Below are 23,887 nucleotides of genomic sequence, written 5' to 3' on the forward strand. Positions count from 1 at the left end.
ATTCTACAAAAATTTAAGAAAAAATCCAATTGATAACTTATTTGTCCAACTACTTGGGAAGCCTTTCAAATCGAAGGTAAATCATCATCACTAATTGACTGGGGAAATGCAGTGGGTGAAAATAAACTGATAGTGTATACAAACCTTTTTTTTCAATTAAGTTTATAATTATAATTTCATAATATAATATTTGATGATTAATAAATTAGATCAAGTACTGAAGGTTAGTTACAAAATGAAGTAGGAAGAGAAGGCGCACGAAAATAGAGTTTGAATCTGCACAGGGTCCAATAAAAGATAATTGCTTTTGAAGACACTGAATATTGTAGCTTTTTCAACAAAAGGCAAGAAGTGGTAGAGGGAGCACACAAGAAAGAAGAACTAGAGTTAGGTTTTCATTTTTAGTAGGTTTATTGTTTGTGTGACTTGAAATTGTTATTGAGTTGTAATAGTTCTATGTTTGAAAATGAGTTGGTGAGAGTTGTAACTATAAGCCGTTATGAGTTATGACTTCTTGGAGACGAGATAACAATTAGATTTAATCGTTGGAGTTGAAGTACTGGACCTATTCTTTTAGATTATAGAGTTGTAATCTAAATCACTCTATGAAGTTAGTGAGAAGATGCTGAAAATTCTACACCTGTTAGGTTGTGGTTTTTCTTCCTTGAATAAGAAGGTTTTCAATAATAAATGTTTACATGATTCAATTAAAGTATTACAAGTACCAAATTCATGTATCAAATAGGTGGTACAGTTCAATTGGTATTAGAGTAGGTCTGTCATTCAAAAAAATAAAATTTGAAAATGATCAATAGTTGCGCCACCTACTGCTCAAGGAGCGTCACAAACAAGACCATCACTATTAAATGGAAAGTACTATGGATATATGGTGGATAATAGAATAATGGATAATCTGATAGGAGAAAATCCAAATCTCTTTAGTGTTATTCTAGACGGTCCTACCATTCCAGACATGTACACCATAATTCACTCAACTCTGGTATTGTACTTTCAAAAAAATAATGCTTTGTGATCTAACACACAAAATGTATATAAGAAACTACCTCGAGTTCATGATCCAAGAAAAGACTATTGAGTAATGACCAATCTTCTGCAGTAAAACTTTCATGATCTCCTGACTGCATAGTAAAATAAGAAATCGAATTTGTAAGTATTTTTTATTAAAAAAAATATTATTTTGAATTTCATTAATTTTTTTTTGTGTGTGTGTAACAAAATGATAGTGCGTATAAATTTTCTCAATTTTCTTTACTTTATAGCAAAATGTTCATTGACCAAATGAAGAGTATGAAAAATTACCCCAATCTCTAATTTTGAGGGAACATCAAAATGATCGAACAATGCATCCTCTGCAGTAACACCTCCATAGATTTCTTGCTACATAGTGAAAGAAGACACCAAAAATAATTATAAGCATATTTACTGAAAAATATTTTCTCTAAGTATATTTCAAAAGTTATAATATGATAAAAGAATGTCACATTTCCTTATATGTTAAATATTTAAAGATACAATTCTTCTTTTATTCTTGTTGGTCCCATTTAATTATAAAATAGTACTCTAATATATTTATGAGAAGAGAAAAAAAATAAGTTAACTGTTTTGAAGGATAATTTGATAAACATTTTAGAGTCTTCATTATTTCTTAAATTTTGCGTCCGATGTTATCATATAAAATGGGACAAAGAGAGTATAATTCTAATTTTCATTATCGAATTATTTTTTATGATACACATTTAGACTTTCATAAAACAAAACTTCATCATTTTTGTTCTACCAAAATGTAAGAAATTACATTATTATCATGATTGTGTACAAATTTACTTATTTTGCTTAACTCTCAAATTATATTTTCAAAATATACTTACTCTCTCCATTACTTTTTAGTTGCTAAGTTGCACTATTCTTCCTGCATTCCTTTTTAGTTGTCATGTTAGATTTTTTCAGAGTTAGTTTTACTAATTTCTAAATCTAAAGTAGATTACATTAATTTGAGATTTTAAAATAAAAATTTAAATATTTAAAAACTATCTAAAAAGTAATATAAAATACATCTTTTTTCTGTATCAATATAATTAAAAATATATCTTAAAGTATCAGTCAGACACTCAAAAAGAAAATTATGACAACTAAAAAAGAACGGATGAAGTAATATTCTATCACCAAATATAGGTATACGAAAAAAACATCTTTCTTCTGCAGTAATACTTGCATATTTTCCTTGCTGTAAAATAAAATAAAACACGAGAAATTAAAAATTAACCAATCAAATTATTTGAAATCCGGACAAAATTAATAGTGTGTATTATTTGCTTAATTGGAGTATTTTTTCTTGTAATAACACCTCCGTAATTTTCTTGTTACACATTAAAATAATACATCAAAATTACAAGCGTAGTTACTATTACCATGTTGTATTCATAAATTATTATATAATTTTAAGTACACTAAATTAACTTAACTCTATAAATTAATATTTTCAGAAAATAAGACAGATATATAAAAAATTACCTCCAAATTCGAATTTGGAAGAACATTACCAAGTTGTAACGATATTCCATCAGCATTAATACCTTCATGATTTCCTTGCTACATAATGAAATAAGATATAAAAAAATTATATGAAGATTTAATAATAATTAATTTTACACTATTTATTTGCAAGATATTATATAATTTGCTAATAGTTATCCCCTTCTCATTCTTGTTAGGTTGGTACACTAAAAATCATCAAATATTTACGTTAGAAAGGCTATAACTTTCTAAACATAAAAGCATACTAGAAAATAAATAAGAAAACGTATAAAATCAGAAGTACGTACCAATTTACAAGGCTTCTGATTAAGATGTCGACTTAATATATTAGAAAAACTTCTATCTTTTTCATAATTAGACATGAAGTTTCGAAGATCAAGCTCAGTATCAGGGCCAGCATTGTTGAGATTATTTGTCATAACTTGTGGAGCTAAAGCTGAAATATGGTCAGTCGTTATTGACAATTGATTAGCATTACCAGATGTGGTTTTACTCGAATCCAAAACCACTTCTGGATTAGGTTTTTTATCCAAGGTTAAACGATATTTCTGCAAAGTGTACAAATATAAATATAATAAATCACTATTAACTCTTTACTTAATTAGTATTTAGTATTTTTCTCGTTTCATCTCAAAAAATAATATTTATTTTTCTATATGTGAATTTATCATATAAATTCCTAAAATGATAAATATTTTTACTTTTAAAAAGTAAAAAGAGGTTGATAGAAAATATAAACATCAAAGATAATTATTTAAACCTGGAGGTGGCTAGCAATCTGTGTTTTACTTAGCTCAGGCATATTCATAAGTTCATGAACTTTTTTGGGACAAGCATCTGCAAAAAAAAAAATAGATATATATACATACATACATACATACATACATATATATATATATATATATATATATATATATATATATATATATATATATATATCATGTTTATTTCCTGGTTTACTCAAATCGAAATATATATACAAGTAGTGATGGAGGCAGAAAATTTACTAAGGAACGTTAAAATAATACAAAAATAGATATATGTAGAGAGTGAGATGAGTCACTTAAGTACCTACAATATATACATACATGAAATTAAAATATGAAATTAAAATTTTAATCTAGTTAAATAATGTAATTTTTCGATGAAAGACTATATAATAAGACTGTGTTATATAAATATAAGAAAATGATAAAATGGTGACTAAATATAGAAAAGTGGACATGCATTATTGAATAAAATAAGGGGTATGTCAAGTACCTACAACATACAGAAAAGAATTAAAATTTTAATCTAGCTAAATAATAATGAAAGGTGGCTCTATCGAAAATCACATATTTTATGGTGTTTTACATATAGATAATATTTGAATGACCTGATATTATCGAATTATTTATGTATAGGAAGACTTACTTTTCACACCAAGTATATCAACAACTTCCACGAATTTGTTGTGAAGGGGATCCCTCCAAAGGGTATTACTCCTCTTGGCTCGTTGAGTTGAATAGTCTTTATTCTCAACATCGTCATATTTTCTGATAGATTTGTCCTTCTTACTAACGGAAGACGAAGATTCAATATCAATTACCTCATTGAGGATTTTCTCATTAGTGTTTTCTTCAAACACTTGTACAACTTGTTTTCCTTTATGCTTCTTCTTTTCCAATGAGGTGGCATAATTCCATAAATAATTTATACCATCTTGTGTTATGGGCTTCAGTATGAAGAAAACAGCTCTATTGTCAAGTCCTTTGATAAGTGTACTGTCTTTCTTATCATTTGACATAACTGACAATCACATTAAATGATAAAGATCTAAGTCATACAATTAGAACAAAATAGAGCAAAAAGGATGCTTAATAGTTCACTATAGGTAAAGTGTGAATTACGAGAGGTTTTCTAGGGATTAGTATGAAAATTTGTAGGTAACTTATTCTCCTGCAAATTTTTATACTAATCCGTATAAAAATTCCCATGTAATTCCATTCTAGATTAATCCCTATTCCGCATATCTTAAATTTCTTTCTATAAATCATACATAGTATTATTATGGTTAGTCGCTATTTCATACTCTCTCCGTTTCATTTTATGTGACAACATTTGACCAGGCATGGAGTTTAAAAAATAATAAAGACTTTGGAATGTTTGTCAAATGGTCCTTTAAAAAGTAGAATCACTTTTCTCCCTCCTCATAAAAGTACTATCTCTAAAATTAAGTGGACATTCTTTTCTCGGATTGAACAAAAAGGAAATGATGTCACATAAAATGAGATGTAGGGAGTAGATAATATAGTATATAAAATTTGGATCATTATGAATTTAGAGTTATCAATAAAGAAAGATATTTTTTTAATTTTTATAAAAAATATAAAGAATTATAAACTTACAACAAATGGGAATGTCAAATTCCTCAGCTATGTCTTGGTGAAATTGAAAGACATCCATTTTAAGCATGTGGATATCAGTGAGCAAAAGATCAAATGAGAGGCCACTGCTTCTAAGGCCACCCAAAGCAACTTCTACGCTATTCACTGTCATAACTGAATTAAACAAAGCAATTTTATTATTATATAAACATACAAAAAGAACAAATAATTATTACTATCACATATAGAAATATTTCAAAAATCATTTGATGAAGAATTAAAGAAATTAATTAGATAAAGTGAATATACTTCCTCAATTTCTTTTAGTTTCTTATTGCACTTGGAGTCAGGTTGACTAATTTTTAAAGTTAAATTCAATTAAATTATTTTAATATTTTTTAAAAATAAAATTTAAATATTTATAAACTATACAAAAATTACTATATATTATAATTTCATTATATTAATCTGATGAAAAAAATACATTTATAATATTAGGCAATTTTCATATCAATTGACTCTTGAAAAGAAAATTGTATCAAATAAAAAGGAAAAGAGAAAATGTATATTTAAATAGGCTAAGTAAGTTTTATTGCTAAATAGAGTATCCATTCCTTAAACTAAACGAGTATACTTAAATTAATTCATTAAACTAAACTAGTATACTTACATTAATTACTTAATTTAAAGGAGTATACTTACATTAATTACTAGATTTAATGGGCTTCTTAATTAAAGATCTATTTTCTTAAATGTGTTATTTTATAGATTTCTTAAATAAATTGTTATGCCCAGATTATTAAATCAGTTTATACTAGTGGCATTCTTTTTGACTAATGCTCCAAGTAATTAATAGTAAATGAGTTATTACTATTATATAAGAATTTCTTACATAAAAGGTATCTTTGTCCTTGAATAGTCTAATCTCCTGATTATTCAGAAGAGAATTCATAATTTAAAATTTATGAGTTCTTCATAACAATTTTTATGAATTATTGAGTTTTTTTTAAAATTATTTAAGATAAATAATACAGAATTTCTCAAAGAAGTTATTGATATCATCGGATCGATACCCTCTACTTTCTTCATATCTCATTGCACATAAAATAATATATAGATACCAACATAACCTAATACATATGTTATAAAATTGGACCAACCCAAAATTGCATTAATTAAATGTATATTATATATAAATTTTATGTTAAAATTAGTTTTACATATATAATAAAAAAATAGTGGTGTCTTCATGATTTTGTACAGTCAAAATTCATTAAATAGGTAATGAAAAGAACAATTGTCTTGTTTAAATTTTGATATAGTTGTACTTGATTAAATTTAGAAGGCCCTTTAATTCATTTGATGTCAGTTTTGATTACATAAAATCTTAGATCAAGAAAAGAAAATAAAAAAATATCCTGTTTTGAAATGAAACATATGTCATCGTAACTCTAAATTTACGAACGCACACGTTAAACGAAAATTTTAAAAAAAAATAAGTTAAGTACCTTCAAATTGGGAATACTTGAGTGATGCAATAGTAGTAAGATGGCAATTGATATCATCCACAACCAGAATTCTACCCTTTTTTTTTACCTCCATTGATTTCAATTCCCCAAAAACATAAATGATAACAATTGATTGCACGGTGTTTTAGAGTATTTTCTAAAAGGGAAACACAAATTTAAACAGATGAGCAAAAAAAGTTTTTTAAGACAACACTCCTTAACTATTATATAAACCCTTTAATAAGTCCTTTAATTTAATTTTAACACATATCTATGCCCTCCAACTTTTAATAAGTATAAATAGATGATAAAAATTGTATAAAATTAAATAAGTAAATATATATGTCCTACATGACATAATATATGTGGAAGCCACATAGAACATAAAATTGTCATGTAGGACGACACTTAAAGAGAATGTGTCTATTTGTTAATTTATAAAGTTCAGTATATATTTGTGTAAATTAAAAGTTGAAGGATAAAAATATTAATTAAAGCTAAATTAAAGAACATATTTATTTATTGCGATGGTAAACATACATTTGTGGCATTCTTTTTGTACTAGAATCTTCCTTTTGGATTGCTTAGTAGATTTGTATTTAATTTTTTTTGTCCTTTTTTTCTCTAACGCAATAAACAACTGATTAAATTAAAAGCTATTTGCCAAATTATGAATTGTATATATCTATGATCTAACCATGATTTAGATAATTAATATATAAGATATTTGCTTCAATTTTAGTAAATTCACAGTCATTCTTGCAGTCAAAGCATTCTAAAGATAAAAATTCCTTTTTCACATTTAGGCTCCATTCTGGATGTTGGTACTTGTATTAATATTTTTATATTAGTTGTTACTTGTAATTATAAATAATTGTAGTTAAAAATTATATTTAGCTGAAAAAAATAAATTTGGAGCAGATTATTTAATTATTTATTATAAATTTTAAGTCGTTGCTATTTAAAATCTTACACATTTTGTGACAATCTTTTTTATTATTAAATCACAGATTGATTAGAGACGATAAAAATATCTTTCACAAAGTATTTATATTATTAGTGACAAAAATAAATGTCTTAACTAAATCTAAATTTTTATTGCTAAAACTTAATATTTAACTACGAACTCTAATTTGTCAATATTGTAACAATATATATTTCGATGAAATTTTTTTGTGTTCAAAAATTAATAAATTTAAGAAATTTTTTTGTCATGAATTAGATACATTATTGGTGAGGAAATAATGTGTCACTCGTAACTTTAAATTCGTGACTAACACTATTTAACAAATAGTGCGAATTAATTTTTTTCGTGAAACACTTTAATGGACAAAACTTTGCGGATTTTTATGTTTCGTCACCAAAAGAATATGTCTCATATGAGCACGAAAACTAAATTTTGTCACTAAAAATGAACAATTAGTGAAGAATTTTTTTTGTTATTAGGGGCTTCAAATGGGCGTGTTGGGTCGAAATTGAGAATATTAAAATGGTTTAAAAAAAGTCGGGTTTGGTCTTGACCCCGCCCAAGTTTACTCTAGGCTCAAATGAGCAAAAAAATGTTTGGGTCTTGACCCGCCCAATTTGACCCGATTAATCTCAATAATTTAACATATTGATATTTAACTTTTATAATCACAATTTTAGCTCAAGAGTCTTTTAAAAAAATAACAAATGGATAGATAAACCCTAAAAGAATGTTAATAGATAATAATTCATACCTTAAATATAAAGGTAAGCCAGCTATCCCAACCATTGACATAGGAGCGAAGGCCTTTTACTGGAACTCGAGGATCGGCTTAAACTTGAAACTGCCTCAGAAGCAAAGAGAGGCAAAAAATATATCTTAATAAAAAGTTTTAAAACTGGTTGAAATTGAAGATTGAATTGGCTCAATTGAGGATTCTCTTCAAATGGGTTATGCTTGAATGGGTTGAGATTGAACCCAATTCAAATTATCTTGAGCCTAGCCCTTAAAATTCTGAGCGGATTGGACGGGTTACCTATGTATGGCTAATTTTTAACACCCCTAGTCGTATTTAATAGTTTCATAGCTATATATCATATTTAATTTTTTGTAGTGTGTCTCCATGACAGTGGAATCATAGAAGGTTGGCCAATCAAAGTTAATAATCTATTCTACCATAGAATCAAACATCAAATAAGTGTGTTTGCAATAAATTTTAAAGTGATCGAAAATAAATTACAATCACAAATAAAATAAGAAGAAACATGACTTTATTCATTACATTTATGTTCCTCCCTAGATTCTCTTCTCATAAGATTTTTATCCATGATTCGAGGATCGTTAGTGGCGTATTTCTCGAACTAGGATGATTTAGATTTGCCCTGTATATGAATGTACCATTAATTTATGGAATATTCAAGATCTTGTTCTCTTTAAGGAATTTTCGAGATGTATTTTAAGAGAATTCAGTATATTTTATATAAGCATAAACTAGGGTTCAGCGTTGAATAGCTACCAAGAATTCTATTTAAAAGTGAACACGCCTTCTAAAGTCCCAATTCAAATTAAACATATCCTATAGAGTACTACAAAAATTTCAATGTTTATAAAGTGATCTCTATAGTCATCAAAACATTTGCACAACACACAAGTATAATCTACATTCATACAGGAGATAATCATTTCCCATTAATCAGTCTCTCAACATTCAACATATTTCCATGAAGGCATAAACACAAAGTGAATGTATCTTTTGGTCTATCTAACTGTTGCTAGATCTCCTAGTCATTGTAGATAAATACTCATGTCGTGGTTTCATATTTCTTGAGTAAGGAAATTTTATGTAAAATTATTGTGTTTTATTTACTTTAATTTTTTTATTTTTCATATTATTATTTTATTGGGAGACCTGATCCAATTATCATTGGTGAACTCATAATACATTCTAACACAATCACTTTGTCATGAAAGTGGAAAGAGATTCAATAAAAATTCTAATAGATAATTAGTATTTTCTAAAATAAAGATAGAATATTTTTAAAGTAACTTGTATATTTTATTTAACGTGACAAATATGTTGTATGTAAGTAAAGCCTCAATCTGAATACAAATCTGAATATTAAGATTTGTGTTAAGATTCACGTGTTTTGGTCTGAATACACATCTGAATATTAAGATGTGATCTCTAAATCTAAACACTAAATAATTAATGTTGTTTGTTTTCAATATCTTTTTTCAATATCTGAATGTGCTTGTGAAATTAATATTTGATGTCAGTTTTGATTTAATTAAATTCAGAAGACCCTTTAATTCATTTAATGTCAATTTTGATGTACATAAACTCTTAGATCAAGAAAAAAAATAAAAAAAATACCCTATTTTGGAATGGAACATGTGTCATCACACTTTAAATTTACTATCGCGCACGTTTAACAAAAAATAAAGTACCTTCAAATTGAGAATACTTGAGTGACACAATAGTTGTAAGATGGCAATTGATATCATCCACAATCAGAATTCTACCCTTTTCACTATTTTCTACCTCCATTGATTTTAATTCCCCAAAAATATAAATGATAACAATTGATTGCAAGGTGTTTTAGAGTATTTTCTAAAAGGGAAACACAAACTTAAATAGATGAGCAAAAATTTTTTTTGAAGAGAACACTCCCTAACTATTATATAAACCTTTTAATAAGTCCTTTAATTTAATTTTAACACATATTTATGTCCTCCAATTTTTAATAAGCATAAATAGATACTAAAAATTGTATGAAATTAAACAAGTAAATACATATATGTCTTACGTGTCATAATACATGTGGGACGTCACATAGGACATAAAATTGTCATGTAGGACGATACTTAAAAATAATATGTTTATTTGTTTAATTTTATAAAATTCAGTTATGTAAATTAAAAGTTGAAGGACAAATTAACTAAAGTCAAATCAAGGGACATATTTATTTATTACAATGGTAACATTACATTTGTGGCATTCTTTCTGTACTATAATCTTCCTTTTGGATTGCTTTGTAGCTTTGTATTTATTTATTTTTTGTCTTTTTTTGCTCTAATGCAATAAATAGCTGACTAAATTAAAAGCAATTTGCCAAATTATGATTTGTATATCTATGATCTAACCATTGTTGACACCCAATTTCGACCCTCCTCTGTATAAATTAGTTTTCGAGCTTCTTAAATTTCCAAACAATTTAAAATAATTAGTTTTATAAATTTTACAAAAAATAGTAATAATATATGAACTTCATGTTATTTTGAATACTTTTGTCATTTTTCTTATAATTTTAGATAGCCTATATATTTTATATGATTATGTATGTAGTTGGTATATTTTACGATTTTTCTCAAAATATTTTAAATTTTAGTATGTATTCTATTTGACTAATCAGCTTAAATTATGGTTATATTTTGAATCACTATTTTTACAATTAAAATAATTATATTACTAAGATAAATAAGTTCGTTGATTAATTAATACAAATTCATTTTTTATTTAAGGTTTAGCCAAATTAATTATCCTAACTTAATTTGACTACTTATTAAATTAACCCCTCTTAAAATTCCAATTCAATTTTGGGCCTTTTTGCAAATGTCCTCTAATTCCCTTTCCAACCTTTTATTTTATTTTATTTCCGAGACCCAAATTTTTTAATCAACATTTAACCCATTTTTCCTTTAATTCATTTAAAGGACCACATTTTGGGCCTACTTCTTTTTCCAATTCCTCTTTTATTTTCCAGCCAACCCATTCCTCCTACCCGGCCCATAATCCTTAAATCCCAAACCAAATTCCCTTCTCCCCCTTTTTCCTTTCGACCCACCCCGACCCGATTCCCCTTCTTCCTCTCCTACACGCATTCCCCAGAAAAAACAGAACATGCATGTAAAAAAAATCCCATAAATTTCGAAACCCATTAGCCGTTTATCGCGCTGTTTGGCCTTACCCCTCACTCCTCGAGCCGTCCCCCTCCTCTGCAAGTCGTACGAGGGCATTGAAGGACAGGCCCAGGTGGAGAAATCTCCTTTCTCCATCGTCCTTTGCTTGCAAATTCGATGATTGCGATCGCTTGTTCTGTTGAAGGTTCGTACTCGTTTAGCTGGCGTCCTTATCCTTTGGGTGAAGAGAGAATTTTGAATTCAAAAGGGGACATGGAATCACGAATTTGCCCCAAACCTTCTTTCGTTTTCCCCCCGCTCTCCACCTTTGAGAAATGACTATATATACTACCATTTCCTCACTGTTTGAGGGGTTGGTTTTTCTGGATATTATCATTGTTACAAAAATACAAACAATCACAAAGAATTGAAGAAAATAAGGCACTAGTTCGGGGGTAGTTTACACACTAGTTGTTGAAGGCAACCTATAGAAATCGAATTTGGAAGTGAAAGTTTAGGCCCCAAACGTTAGAATCGGCTTTATTTCAATCTAAAGTTTCATCCCTTCCTCGTTCTATTCTCATTCCGTCACTGTTTTCAGAGTTCGTCGTAGTGATCAGATTTCTATTGTAGTCGTGGAAGGTCGTCTCCTTTACCAGCAAAGTCTCAGTCGCTGCTCGGAGAAAGGTAATGCTTCCTTTTATTTATATCTTGTTTCAGTGTTGAATGTGATGCGATGAATATTATTGTTTCCTCTGTTTCGTCACTGTTTTGGTTTACTCGTTTCGACTTCTATGCTCTTCAATCGTTGATTCATTGTTGATTGTGACGAGTATGCTTCAACTTTGTTAAGTTCCATTTGGAACTGCTCGTATGCATTTCTTTGGTTCGATTGTATTGTGTTTAGCTTAATATGTAAGTTCGAAATGAATTCTCATATTGTTTGTCGGATAGTCTTTATTTGCTTGTCTTGAGGATGTTGTGGTGAAGGTTCATGGCAGGTCATTATTTTGAATCAATGTTTGAACTCTCGTAATGAATCTGTTGGCTCAAATTTGGTTCCAGCCATGCTCATTTGCCATTTAACTCGATTCTATTGGCTACATCTTCGATGTTTTGATGTTTAGAGAGTAAATGAGTTTGAAGTATCTCGGTAAATTCATGTGAATTTAGTTGTTTTTGTTCTTTTTGAATTCATATGAACAAGTTTTTTGTTTTTTGCTTTGCTTGAAGTATTTCTTTCTTCCATTTAAATGCACCACTGTTTTAAAGTTCTTCATCGATTGGGTTATACTTCCAATCGTTTCTTTCTATGCTACTTGTTGTAACTAATTCATATTTACAAATCATGTTCTTTCTTTCCCATCAAATGAGTTGCATGTTGGAAACCCCAAACTGATTTTGAACACTAGAGGTTGGTTAAGAAAAAACAATAAGCATTGTACTTATGGCATACATGATCAAATCTGGAAAGATAAATGAGTCATTGTGGACTATTTAACAGGAGCATATATACCTTCAAGGACAGTGGCCTATGTAGTTGACTGCCTTAATCCGAAGTCCTATAGCAAGTTAAATGAACTGTTTTCTTGCCTAGTTTGATTGATAGTTGGATTGTGCGTGATCAAAATTTGTCTGTGTCTTGTGTAGCTGTTTCCTTTCATATTTTGCAGCTCACTTCCTTCATTCTTAATGGTGCCATTTCTGCATTTTTGATTTTGAAGTGTTGTTTTTGAAATTTCGAGTAAGCTATATGTTGTCACTTTCATACATTCAAGCATGCATAGCCGAAGTTTGTAGGATTTTGTTTAAGTTATGTCTTGCTCCGTCTCCGACTTGCTTTCTAGTTGGGTTTGTTTGATATCAATCGCATGGATTATCATAGTTATTTTGTTTACGGGTGACATTAATGTTATGATGTGATATTGAATTCTACCCTCCTAATTCATTTTCTTTTGTCTTGTTTGTTTGGATGTAAAACTATTCTCCAAACCTCATGGACCTCACTCCAATTCCTTGCACCTTCTCGTTGAGCCATAAAGGCTCAAAACACCCTTCCTGAGTCAGTCAACCTCTTGAAAGGATGTACGGGTCGGAAAAACCAACAGAGGCTGCTGGAAAATTACAGTTTGCAGGTGTTGAAGAAAGTTGTATGCCATCTATATACACATGTTATACCCTGATATACAGGTTGAAAGGCGTACAGGAAGCAAAAATCAAAATCTGGGTTGATAGCAATCCAAATACACTGCTTAAAAGGAGGTTTCAACTTTTGAAAGTTGAAAACAGACTGATATACAGCTTGTATACACTGATATACAGAGACGCTATACCTTAAATAGGTGTAAAAAATATGAATGGCAAGTAAACGTATAGGGACGCTAATTTCATATAAAATACAGGAATAGGCAATGAATACGTGCATAGGATACAACCCTTATACATTGGTATACATCTCTTGGGCGACGATATACAATTGTTAAACAGGTTTTAAATGGTACAGGTACAAATACGCAGAAATAATTTGGAAAATACAGGGAAAATAGCGGAAAATGTGTATTCGAACAATGCAGGGCTCAAAAGTCCCAAATAATGGATTGGATATACACCGTATACAGTAGTATACATCTTGTGTATACTTCTTATTTCTTACAGGAAATGTGCCAGGGCCCTTTTCAACAAAAGCGTTTAATAGGCCTAAAGGCCAATTTGTTTTGCATGATTTGAATTGTTGAAAAGAGCCCAAATTTAAATAGTTCAATATAGGACAGGTGGGCCAAAGCCCAACTTAATGATTTTGGGATATCTAGCCCAAAGTCAAATATTATTTTTCTTCTTTATTTATTGTTTGTTTGAATTAATTAATATTTTGGTAGAATTTTAATAATCTCCTAAAAGGCAGCCATTTTTTATTATTTTAAATTTTACTATTTTATTTACTTATTTTGTTTGCTTTTCTCACCATTTAGTTTTCCTTAAGTTAATTTCCTTTAGATGTTTTCCTTTAGAAATAAATAACAAATGGAACGAAATGTGTTAAAATGAATTTTCTCTTTACTTAGTTAAAAAATTTTATTTTAAAAGTCATATAGTCAAATCGCCGATCAACCGCAAGTTAGCGGGCATCCTGAGGGCCTAACACCTTCTCGGGATGTACATTGAACTTCGAACCTTTTTCAATTGATTTTATCTGTTTTGAATCTTTGAAAATTTTAAATTTTTCTTGATTTTATAAAATATCAAGTGGTGGCTCCTTATTTTGAAAAGTCGATTTTTCTTAAATAATAAGATTAATTGATTTTTCGAAACCGAGTCATCTTCACACCATTTTTAAACAAATAATAGTATATTTTAAAAATAAAATAGAAATGGCGACTCTGTTGGGGATCAATTAAATTCTAACGACAAGATTTGACTGTTTGACTAATTGTTTTATTTGTTGTTTGTGTGGAATTGTTTAATTTTTCATTAATTATCATTGCATTCATAGCATATCATAATTCCATCAAACGACATTTATTTTATTTCCACTAAAAGGATGATTATGCGGCTTCGCAATCGTTCGTTAACCAAATTTTTCTCGGGACACCCTGACGAGTGTAGTTGACTACTTGATAGTCCACGATCGTTAATTGTCCCAACCCAAGTAGTCCGCTTGGGTTATCCATTCCACTGTAAATACAACTCACTCTTAGTCAAACTAAGATAAAGTGAAACCCAATCCCGAAAAATAGCGCATTGGCCTAAGATGACCCAACACCCAAGGAGTGTTGGGCCCATTAGAAAGACCGCTCTGAGTCCAAAGAGCCTACGACTCGATAGAACGATCATAATTGTGTGTTTTAAAGGATGTATTGCGTGTTTAACTGATTGTTGTATCGGGGGGTTAAAAATTAACTAGTTGTATGTTTTTGTAGATGTCGAGTCAATTCCTCCATTTCAACATGGTCACCAAGACGCCCGATATTCTTCGCATATGGAGGGACAACCTCAAAGAGTGTCAAAAGAGAGAAATCTCGATTTACTTGGGTCACCTACCTTTAATAATGGACTTCAAGGTATGATTCATGTTTATCGAGGTTATCACTCGATTCTGGGACGATGAGAAGATGGTATTTCGATTCGGAGATGTCGAAATAACGCCCACACTAGAGGAAATCAAAGACTGCCTTGATTCAATTGTGACATGTGGCAAAAAGAAAAAAATGTCTGAATCATCACATTCTCCTACCAGATAGGCCAACTAGTAAGGAATTGAAAGACATATTGTTGCTAGTGGATGTAAATTGGTTAGAGACCCACGACATACCACTAATGAGATTTTTCGAGAGATGGGGGCATGACAGTTATTTGAGACTATTCCCGAACGAATTCCACGATCACAGTACCTGGAGGCAAACTCAGGCTATGGCTTTCTCCGCATGCCTTTTAGGAACTATGTTGTTCCCTAAAGATGAAGAAAAGAAAATCGGCACACAGGTAGTGATGGTGGTGAATGCCATGTTCAGAGGAATCGGTAGAAAATCATAAGAAAAGAAGTATTGTTGTTTGGCCCCAGTCATTTTGGCCGACATTTAACGATCCTTAAGCCTGTGTAAAAATGGGTTCCCGTTTTTCCAAGGTTGCAACATTCTACTCCAATGGTGGTTGACTGAACATTTATGTAAAAGGGACGACCTTCAGCCATAGGAGTTGGCCAAACCAAGTCAGACAAGTCCTCTTGATAATTACGAGTTCTACCTAAGTGTCCGTAGATTTTCAATTTATACCACCAGGGATGCGTGTTTTATGATTTGAAAGAAGGAGACATATAGTGGATGTTACCGAGCTTCAAGTCCGAGAGGATAGCATCACAAGGGCCAAACTTCCATTTTTAGTCCTTCATGGCATCAGAGGATTGCGTCCTTACAACTTAACGAGAGTGATGAGACAATTTGGTAGATTCCAAGTCATACCCGTCCAAGGAGATGCCAGTTCTTTCATTGTCGATTACAACGAGAAGGACAAAATACCTTTCGTTAAGATCATCCTCCAGGAATGGGTCGGGCGTGTCAACATAAAGTTGGAGATGACCGAGAACAGGTATGAAGCTGGGTATGTCGATGAATACAAGACATGGTTGCATAATGATCTGCATGGTGTAGTGAATTCAATACCACGTATGGGTCAATGAATTGAAGACGTACAGACAAGGCTTCAGATTCATGCATACCATTTTAAGCAAGAGTGGGATTGAAGGGAGCAAGAATTTTAGAAGAGAGAGCAGGAATTTCAACAAAGGGAGCGAGAGTACCAACTTCGAGAGTTAGAAAGTCAGAGGGTTTTGGATGTGACGTCACAAGAGTTAGCCGACACAAGGGCTTGTCTGATGCGTTTGGACACTATTCTGGATGAGCAGATGAACACTTTCCGAGCCGTACCAACATCTTCCAAAGCTGTGTCCGCTGAGCCGTACGTGTTCATCAGTAAGTGCATTATCCGCGAAGAAGTAGAGAAGGCTAGAAGAGGAGCTGAACCATCGACCTTTTGACTCCCATGCGTGGGATTGTTTTTATATATGTATTCGCATTACATCCCCTTTCTTAAACGTACCCCGTTTGATTAAATTATGTAATGAACGCTATGATACTTAGTGAAATTTATTTTGGGGATACAATTATTTTTTTAATGGCGCAAGAACATCCAAATGGAACTCACTGAAGAAGAGCTAAAGAGAAGGATCGAGCGTATCACTCGAGAAATTCAAAAAACCAAGAAAAAAGGGCTCAAAGTTGACATGGCTACAACAATTTACAAAGCTGCAGCCGTGACATTGGATGAGGATTTTCGCATCGCAGATAAAAAGAAAGAAAGAGGTTGAGATGGAGACCGAAAGCTTGAGAAGGAAATTGTGCATGCTTCTTTTGAAGGTGCACGAAGGAAAGGTGAGAGAGGCAATGATAGATGTGGAGACCGCCATGCTGTTAGCCAAAAGTGCGTTACTTAATAAGGAATTGGCATCCCATAGCAACCTGAAGGGCGGAAAATACATTGCTTGTGAACAGGGAGAAGACAAAAATGGCCCTAAGAAAACTCACCCCGAATTGACTGAGGAGGATGACGAGGAGGAAATCGTCTACAAGCCTCCATTTCTAGGTCGTCTGAAAGGAAGAGAGTGACGCTGCAACAAGAAAAGAAATGACTAACGTGTCGTCGTCATGTTATCGTTTGAGAATTTTACTGTTGTTTTTCAATTTTCTTGTAATCGTAATGAAGGAATGAATGAAAATATTTCATCCTAAACTCGAACTTTGTTGGGCCTGAATTCTCCCTGTGAGATACGTAGGAAGCCTCTCCCAGCCCGGCCCCTATCTTTAAAAATTTTCATTCTCCTTCATGTTATGAAAGATACGAAGATCAGATCAACAGACATCAAAAACAGCTGCAAAAAGACCATAACTCAACGTGATTTAGCCTTCCCGGGACAGTGTCCAAAAAAAACAAGCAAATTCCTGCTTTGTTAAAAAATGTATAATTGTCCTCACTCATGGGTTAAAGATATCTTCAAACAAAGGAACTTGTGTATTTATCTGCTCTCTGTGTGATATTAAGCTTTTTGTATTCTGAATCTGCACTGACAAATCTGCCTTTGAGTTGTTTCACTTCTCAGGTACTTTTTAACTGGTCTGTGTCGATTAAAGCTGGCAGATCATCCTTACTTCACCAGATCGAAAGGTCCTACAGGTTCCTTCCCTAGACCAAATTCAGACAAAGAAAAGACAATTACGGGAGACAACAACGATGAAAAGAGTCTTACTGACGTTGTGGTAGCTCATCCCACTGTAGCGGAATAGAACGAATTGATCATGCAACTGATGTAGCAGATTTCTGAAATGAAAGTTAAAATGCAACGAAGACAAGATAGCCTCCACCTGGATTTGGTCCTAATATTGCTGATGCAAGACCTCCAATCTACTTTCGTTCATCAAACATGAATCCAACTCAGAACCAGCCTTCTACGCTTGTGCATAATTCGTCTGTGATAGATCTGACAACCCAAAACCCACAATACACTTTTGTATCTTACCAAACTCCTTCACCTTTTCCAAATAACCACCCTCAAATGACACCTCCTCCTCAGAATACTCAAACTGCCTTCAATCCCCAAACACTTCATCCCCATATAAGTCAGAACACCAATCCTCAGGCCTACCCTCAAAACTACCAGATCGCCCAAAATGCTCCAAGTCCCTCTATAGCTCCACCCCTCCCAAAAAGATCCACCTTCCAAGTTCCCGTTCCTGCCGAGCACGAGGTGCACGGTTCTGAGTTAGATCACTATGAAGAACAGGAAAGAGAATGGAAGGCAAAGGAGGAAGCAAAGATCGATATAAATGAGGAATTCAAAAGGGCTATGAAAGAGCTACAGTGCATCCTAGACGTCGTTGGACTCAGTTACGATGATTTGTGCATCCACCCAAATTTGAACCTTCCCGAAGGATTCAAAATTCTGAAGTTTGACACCTTCGGAGGAGTAGGCAATCCCATGGTGCATCTGAGAGCGTATTGTGACCAGCTCGTGGGAGTTGGCAGGGATAAGGCCTTGTTGATGCGGTTTTTCAGCCAAAGTCTATGTGGGGAGGCGGAGTTGGAATGCGTTGGCTAAAGACTTCATTAACCGATTCGCCTATAATGTCGAAATAGTTCCCGATCGGTATTCTCTAGAGAAGATGAAGTAGAAACCAACTGAAAGCTATAGGGAATTTGCCTATAGATGGAGGAAAGAAGAAGCGAGGGTAAGGCCACCCATGACCGAGAAAGAGATTGTGAAAGTGTTTGTGCAGGTGCAAGAGCCAGAGTACTATGACAGAATCATATTGCTAGTCGGAGCTAAATTCGTCGAGATAGTCAAAGTTGGTGAGACTACCGAATATGGTTTGAAATCGGGGAAGATAGCCTGTGTATCCGTGTCACCTCGGTCTTCAGGATTGATAAGGAAGAGAAGAGAGAAAGTTGTCATTGTCTCGTATGGGGGAAGAAAAACTCTCAGAAACTCGTCGCGTTCCCAAGATCGCTCCAGGCCTTCACCAAAGTCTCACCAAGCCTACTACCCGCAATTCAATCATCCCAGCAACCACAATACTGCCCCCACCTATCCAAATGCTCAAATTTTGTCATACCAAAGTCCACTCCCAAATCTCCAAAAATTTTCCCCTATATACCCAAATTACCCTTAACCTTACCAAATTCCAACTCCCTATCAGAATATTGCTCCCAACTGTGCCAATGTACAGTCGAGCTACTGAGCGCCCTCGCCCATTTATCAAGTCCAAGCTCCAATTTATCAAAAACCCCTCCCGAATTACCAAGCTCCAGTGCCAAATTATCAAACAAACCCTTATCCTAGAAGCCAAGTTCCTTGTCCGAACACCCAAAATTATCAACAGGTGCTTCCCCCTCAGCAAAGCGGTTATTATCCTTCCCGTCCGAGATTTGACAAAAAGCCTTCAAGGAACTTTATCGCACTTGCTGAAAGCTGGACAAAACTATTTGAGAGACTAGCCGCAACTGGATACATCCACCCTGTGAGGCCCAAGCCCGTGGATGTCAACTCAAAGTTCTACAAGCTAGATCAAAGATGTGCTTATCATTCCAATAGTGTTGGACATGACACGAAAGATTTCATCAACCTTAAGCACAAAATCTAAGACCTGATCGATCAGGAGGTAGTTTCTCTTCAACCGGCGGCGCCAAATGTCAATACAAATCGGTTGCCAAATCATGGAGGTGGCAATGTTAATATGATTGAAACGGATGAAGACGGGTGTGGAACAAAGATGATTACTCCTATTGTGAATGAGGACTTGGAAAGGGCTGTCGCTTCTTTAAGCGTCAAGGAAAGGAGAGAGTTTGTTATTCTGACACCTGCAAAGGTTGTTGCCTTGGTGCCTTCGGAAACTCTCGTCAAGCCCAAATTTGTCATTGAAATTGTTGTAGCCCAAGGCATGACCAGGTCCGGAAGGTGCTACACTCCTGATGAGCTTTTATCTCAGAGGACAGAAGAAGGACCATCCTAAGAGGCCGATAAGCGAAGGGGAAGCAGAAGAGTTCTGGAGAAGGATGCAACCGAAGGACTATTCCATTGTCAAACATTTAGAGAAGACTCCGGCTCAGATCTCCATGTGGGCCCTGCTGATGAGCTCTCAGTCCCACAGGCAGGCCTTAATGAAAGCTCTTGACGATACATATGTACCTCAGGTACAAGTAGTGATAACATGGCTGCCATGATTCATCAAGTTATTCGGGGGCACCGAATCAACTTTTGTTACAATGAGTTGCCAGTCGAAGGAAGATCACACAACAAAGCGTTGCACATTACCGTGATATGTCGTGACAAGGTTGTCAACCGTGTTTTGGTAGATGATGGATCCGGTTTGAATATCTGCCCATTGTCGATGTTGAGGAACCTAAATTTTGACCTCGGGAAAGTGAAGCAGAAAAAGGTTAATGTAAGAGCGTTTGATGGTGTTCAAAGAGACACATTAGGGGCAGTGAATTTGACCCTTCAAATGGGCCCCGTAGAGTTCGGCGCACAATTCCAAGTATTGGACATAGACACCAGCTACAACCTTCTTTTGGGAAGGCCATTTATCCACATGGCTGAAGCCGTCCCCTCTACTCTCCATCAAATGATGAAGCTTGTAGGAAAAATGAAGAGTTAGTGATTCACGGCGAGGGAAGTCACTCGGGCAAGCAAGTGTTGGTCATTGATGAGATGCCGCAAGGTGCAGACTTTTACATAGTGGAGCTGGCGAATGCCACCGATGAAGTTTTGTCCCCACAGACCCCCATGCCAGCCATATACAAAATGATAGCCACGGTGATGCTGCAAAATGGTTTCGAGCTAGGTTTCGGATTGGGAAAAGATTCCCAAGGAATTATTGAGCCTGCTCCGATCCTTGATAAAGGATCCATATATGGTTTGGGGTACAACCTCACAGATGATGACGTGAAGATGAAGAAGAAAAGGGATCAAAAGTTGGCTAAGCCGATCCCGCATCTGTATCAATCCTTTCCAATCCGGGAGTATGACGAGCCTGAAAACTTTGGGGAAGGAATCTGTGACCTCTTCGAAGAGATCAATGTTGTTGTTGAGGAGGAGGTCGAGTTAGCTGGTATTCGTGATGCTGAACCAGGGGAGGTGTTACAGAACTGGACTTCCACGCCGATCCTGATGTCCCGAACTCTTTGGTAGAAAGGAGTTATTTTATGCACACTAAAATCGGTGGTTTTCCGGAAGATGCCCGAGACCCACCATTTCTGCATTTTTCTCAACTATTCAATTTTCGAATTTCTGTTGTGATGTTCAAAAATGCAACATGACCCCCATGCCATGGCCAAACTTTGCATTGTTTTAAATGAAAGCCTCTTTATTTTTAACTTTATTCATTTAACTATTTGTTATACTTTACTTTTCTAATTTTGTCTATTTACGATTTCAGTAACATAAGTTACCGACCCGCCAATCTCATGTCATGTCACGATCTAAATGAACAAAATGAGACAAATGACAACAAGGTTGACGATTGTTAAGAAGAAAGTGGGGAACCAGATTACATCGCCGAGGAATTTCGACAGTTCGAGAATCAACATAAACCAAACCTAGAGGAAACGGAAACAGTGAATTTGGGAGATTCGGAATGTGTCAAAGAGGTTAAGATCAACCTTTACCTAAATGAGATCCAGAAGGAAAGACTGGTTCATTTGCTTGCCGAATATAGTGATGTGTTTGTTTGGGAAGTCGGTGATATGCAAGGGTTGAGTACTGATGTCGTATCTCATAAGCTACCGATCAACCTAGGGTTCGAGCCGATGAAGCAAAAAAACTCGAAAGCTAAAGCCTGAACTGAGTTAGAAGATTAAGAAAGAAATCACCAAGCAAATATAGTACCGATTGGTGGAAGTAACACCAATATCCAACTTGGTTGGCCAACGTCGTTCCGGTCTCCAAGAAAGATGGAAAAATCAGGATCTGTGTTGACTATAGAGATCTCAAAAAGGCTAGTCCGAAGGATAATTTTCCGTTGACGAATATTCATATTATGATTGACAACTATGCCAAACATGAGATGCAGTCATATGTGGACTATTACGCAGGTTATCACCAAATTTTGATGAATGAAGAAGACGCGGAAAAACGGCTTTCCTTACACCTTAGGGCATATATCACCACAGGGTGATGCCGTTCGGCCTCAAGAACGCCGATGCCACCTACATGAGAGCCATGATGACTATTTTCCACGACATAATTCCTAAAGAGATTGATGTGTACGTGGATGACGTCATAATCAAATCCCGTGAGAGTTCGGATCACTTGACACACCTGAGAAAATTCTTTGAACGCTTGTGTCGTTATAACTTGAAGTTAAATCCCGCCAAGTGCTTTTTGGGAGTCTCAGTTGGGATGTTTTTGGGATTTATAGTCAGCAGAAGGGGTATTGAGCTTGACCCCTCCAAGATTAAAGCAATTCAAGAGTTACCTCCACCGAAAACGAGAAAAAAGGTGATGAGTTTCTTAGGGAGGTTAAACTATATCAGCCGGTTTATAGCACAATCAACAGTGGTGTGTGAGCCTATTTTCAAGTTGCTGAAGAAAGACGCCCGACTAAGTGGACTAAGGTACTTGTCCAACCCACTGGTTTTGGTTGCTCCACGAGAAGGGAGTCCTTTGTTGCTGTACTTTTCTGTTTCAGATAGTGCCTTCGGATGCGTACTTGGTCAACACGACAATACAGGAAAGAAGGAAAAGTCTATCTACTACATAAGCAAGAAGTTTACTCCATACGAGTCTCATTACACTTTGCTGGAGAGAACATGATGTACTCTGACGTGGCTTGCCCAGAAATTGAGACACTATTTGTTAGTATATCTCATTTCCAGAATGGATCCATTGAAGTACATTTTTCAGAAAGCGATGCCACCAGGAAATTAGCTAAATGGAAAATGTTGTTGAGTGAGTTTGATATCGTGTATGTGACTCAAAAGACAATAAAGGCACAAGCTTTGGTAGATCATCTTGCAGAAAATCCTGTTGATGATGAATACGAATCAATCAAGACTTATTTTCACAATGAAGAAGTGTCATTTGTGGGTGAAGACATTTCTAAAGCATACCCAGGTTGGATATTATTCTTTGACAGAGCGGCAAATCATCAAGGTAAAGGTATCGGAGTAGTCTTAGTGTCAGAATCTGGTCAACACTATCCCATGGCAGCTAAGCTCTGATTTAATTGCACAAACAACATGGCCGAATACGAAGCTTGTATTCTTGGTTTGAAAATGGCCATCGGCATGAATGTTAACGAGTTATTGGTCATTGGAGACTCAGATCTCTTGATTCATCAAGTTGAAGGTGAATGGGTTGTGAAGAACCCGGAGATTATACCTTATGTACAGTATGTGCAAAAGTTGTGCAAAAGGTTTCGCAAAATCGAGTTTAGACATACTCCCAGAATACAGAATGAATTGGTCGATGATCTTGCCACCATCGCTTCGATGATCAAACATCCGAATACAAATTATATTGATCCGCTGGATATAGAGTTGAAGGA

The 23,887-nt window shown here is 34.0% G+C and overlaps 2 protein-coding genes across 2 annotated transcripts; one reads left to right on the forward strand and one right to left on the reverse strand.

Moving 5' to 3' along the window:
- Positions 1 to 1,269: 1,269 nt before the first annotated feature.
- LOC138337199 (two-component response regulator ARR14-like) lies at positions 1,270 to 5,094 on the reverse strand. The gene is made up of 6 exons (XM_069286834.1): positions 4,944 to 5,094; positions 3,970 to 4,344; positions 3,317 to 3,393; positions 2,844 to 3,104; positions 2,533 to 2,610; positions 1,270 to 1,398 (listed from the first exon to the last, which is right to left on the reverse strand). Exons 1-6 carry the CDS (start codon positions 5,092 to 5,094, stop codon positions 1,270 to 1,272), a joined length of 1,071 nt encoding a protein of 356 aa, XP_069142935.1.
- Positions 5,095 to 20,551: 15,457 nt separating this feature from the next.
- LOC138337200 (uncharacterized) lies at positions 20,552 to 20,998 on the forward strand. Its single transcript, XM_069286835.1, has one exon. The coding sequence runs from the start codon at positions 20,552 to 20,554 to the stop codon at positions 20,996 to 20,998; it is 447 nt and encodes a 148-aa protein (XP_069142936.1).
- The last annotated feature ends 2,889 nt before the right edge of the window (positions 20,999 to 23,887 follow it).

This window comes from Solanum lycopersicum, chromosome 7 (assembly GCF_036512215.1).
Source record: "Solanum lycopersicum chromosome 7, SLM_r2.1".
Lineage (NCBI taxonomy): Eukaryota > Viridiplantae > Streptophyta > Magnoliopsida > Solanales > Solanaceae > Solanum > Solanum lycopersicum.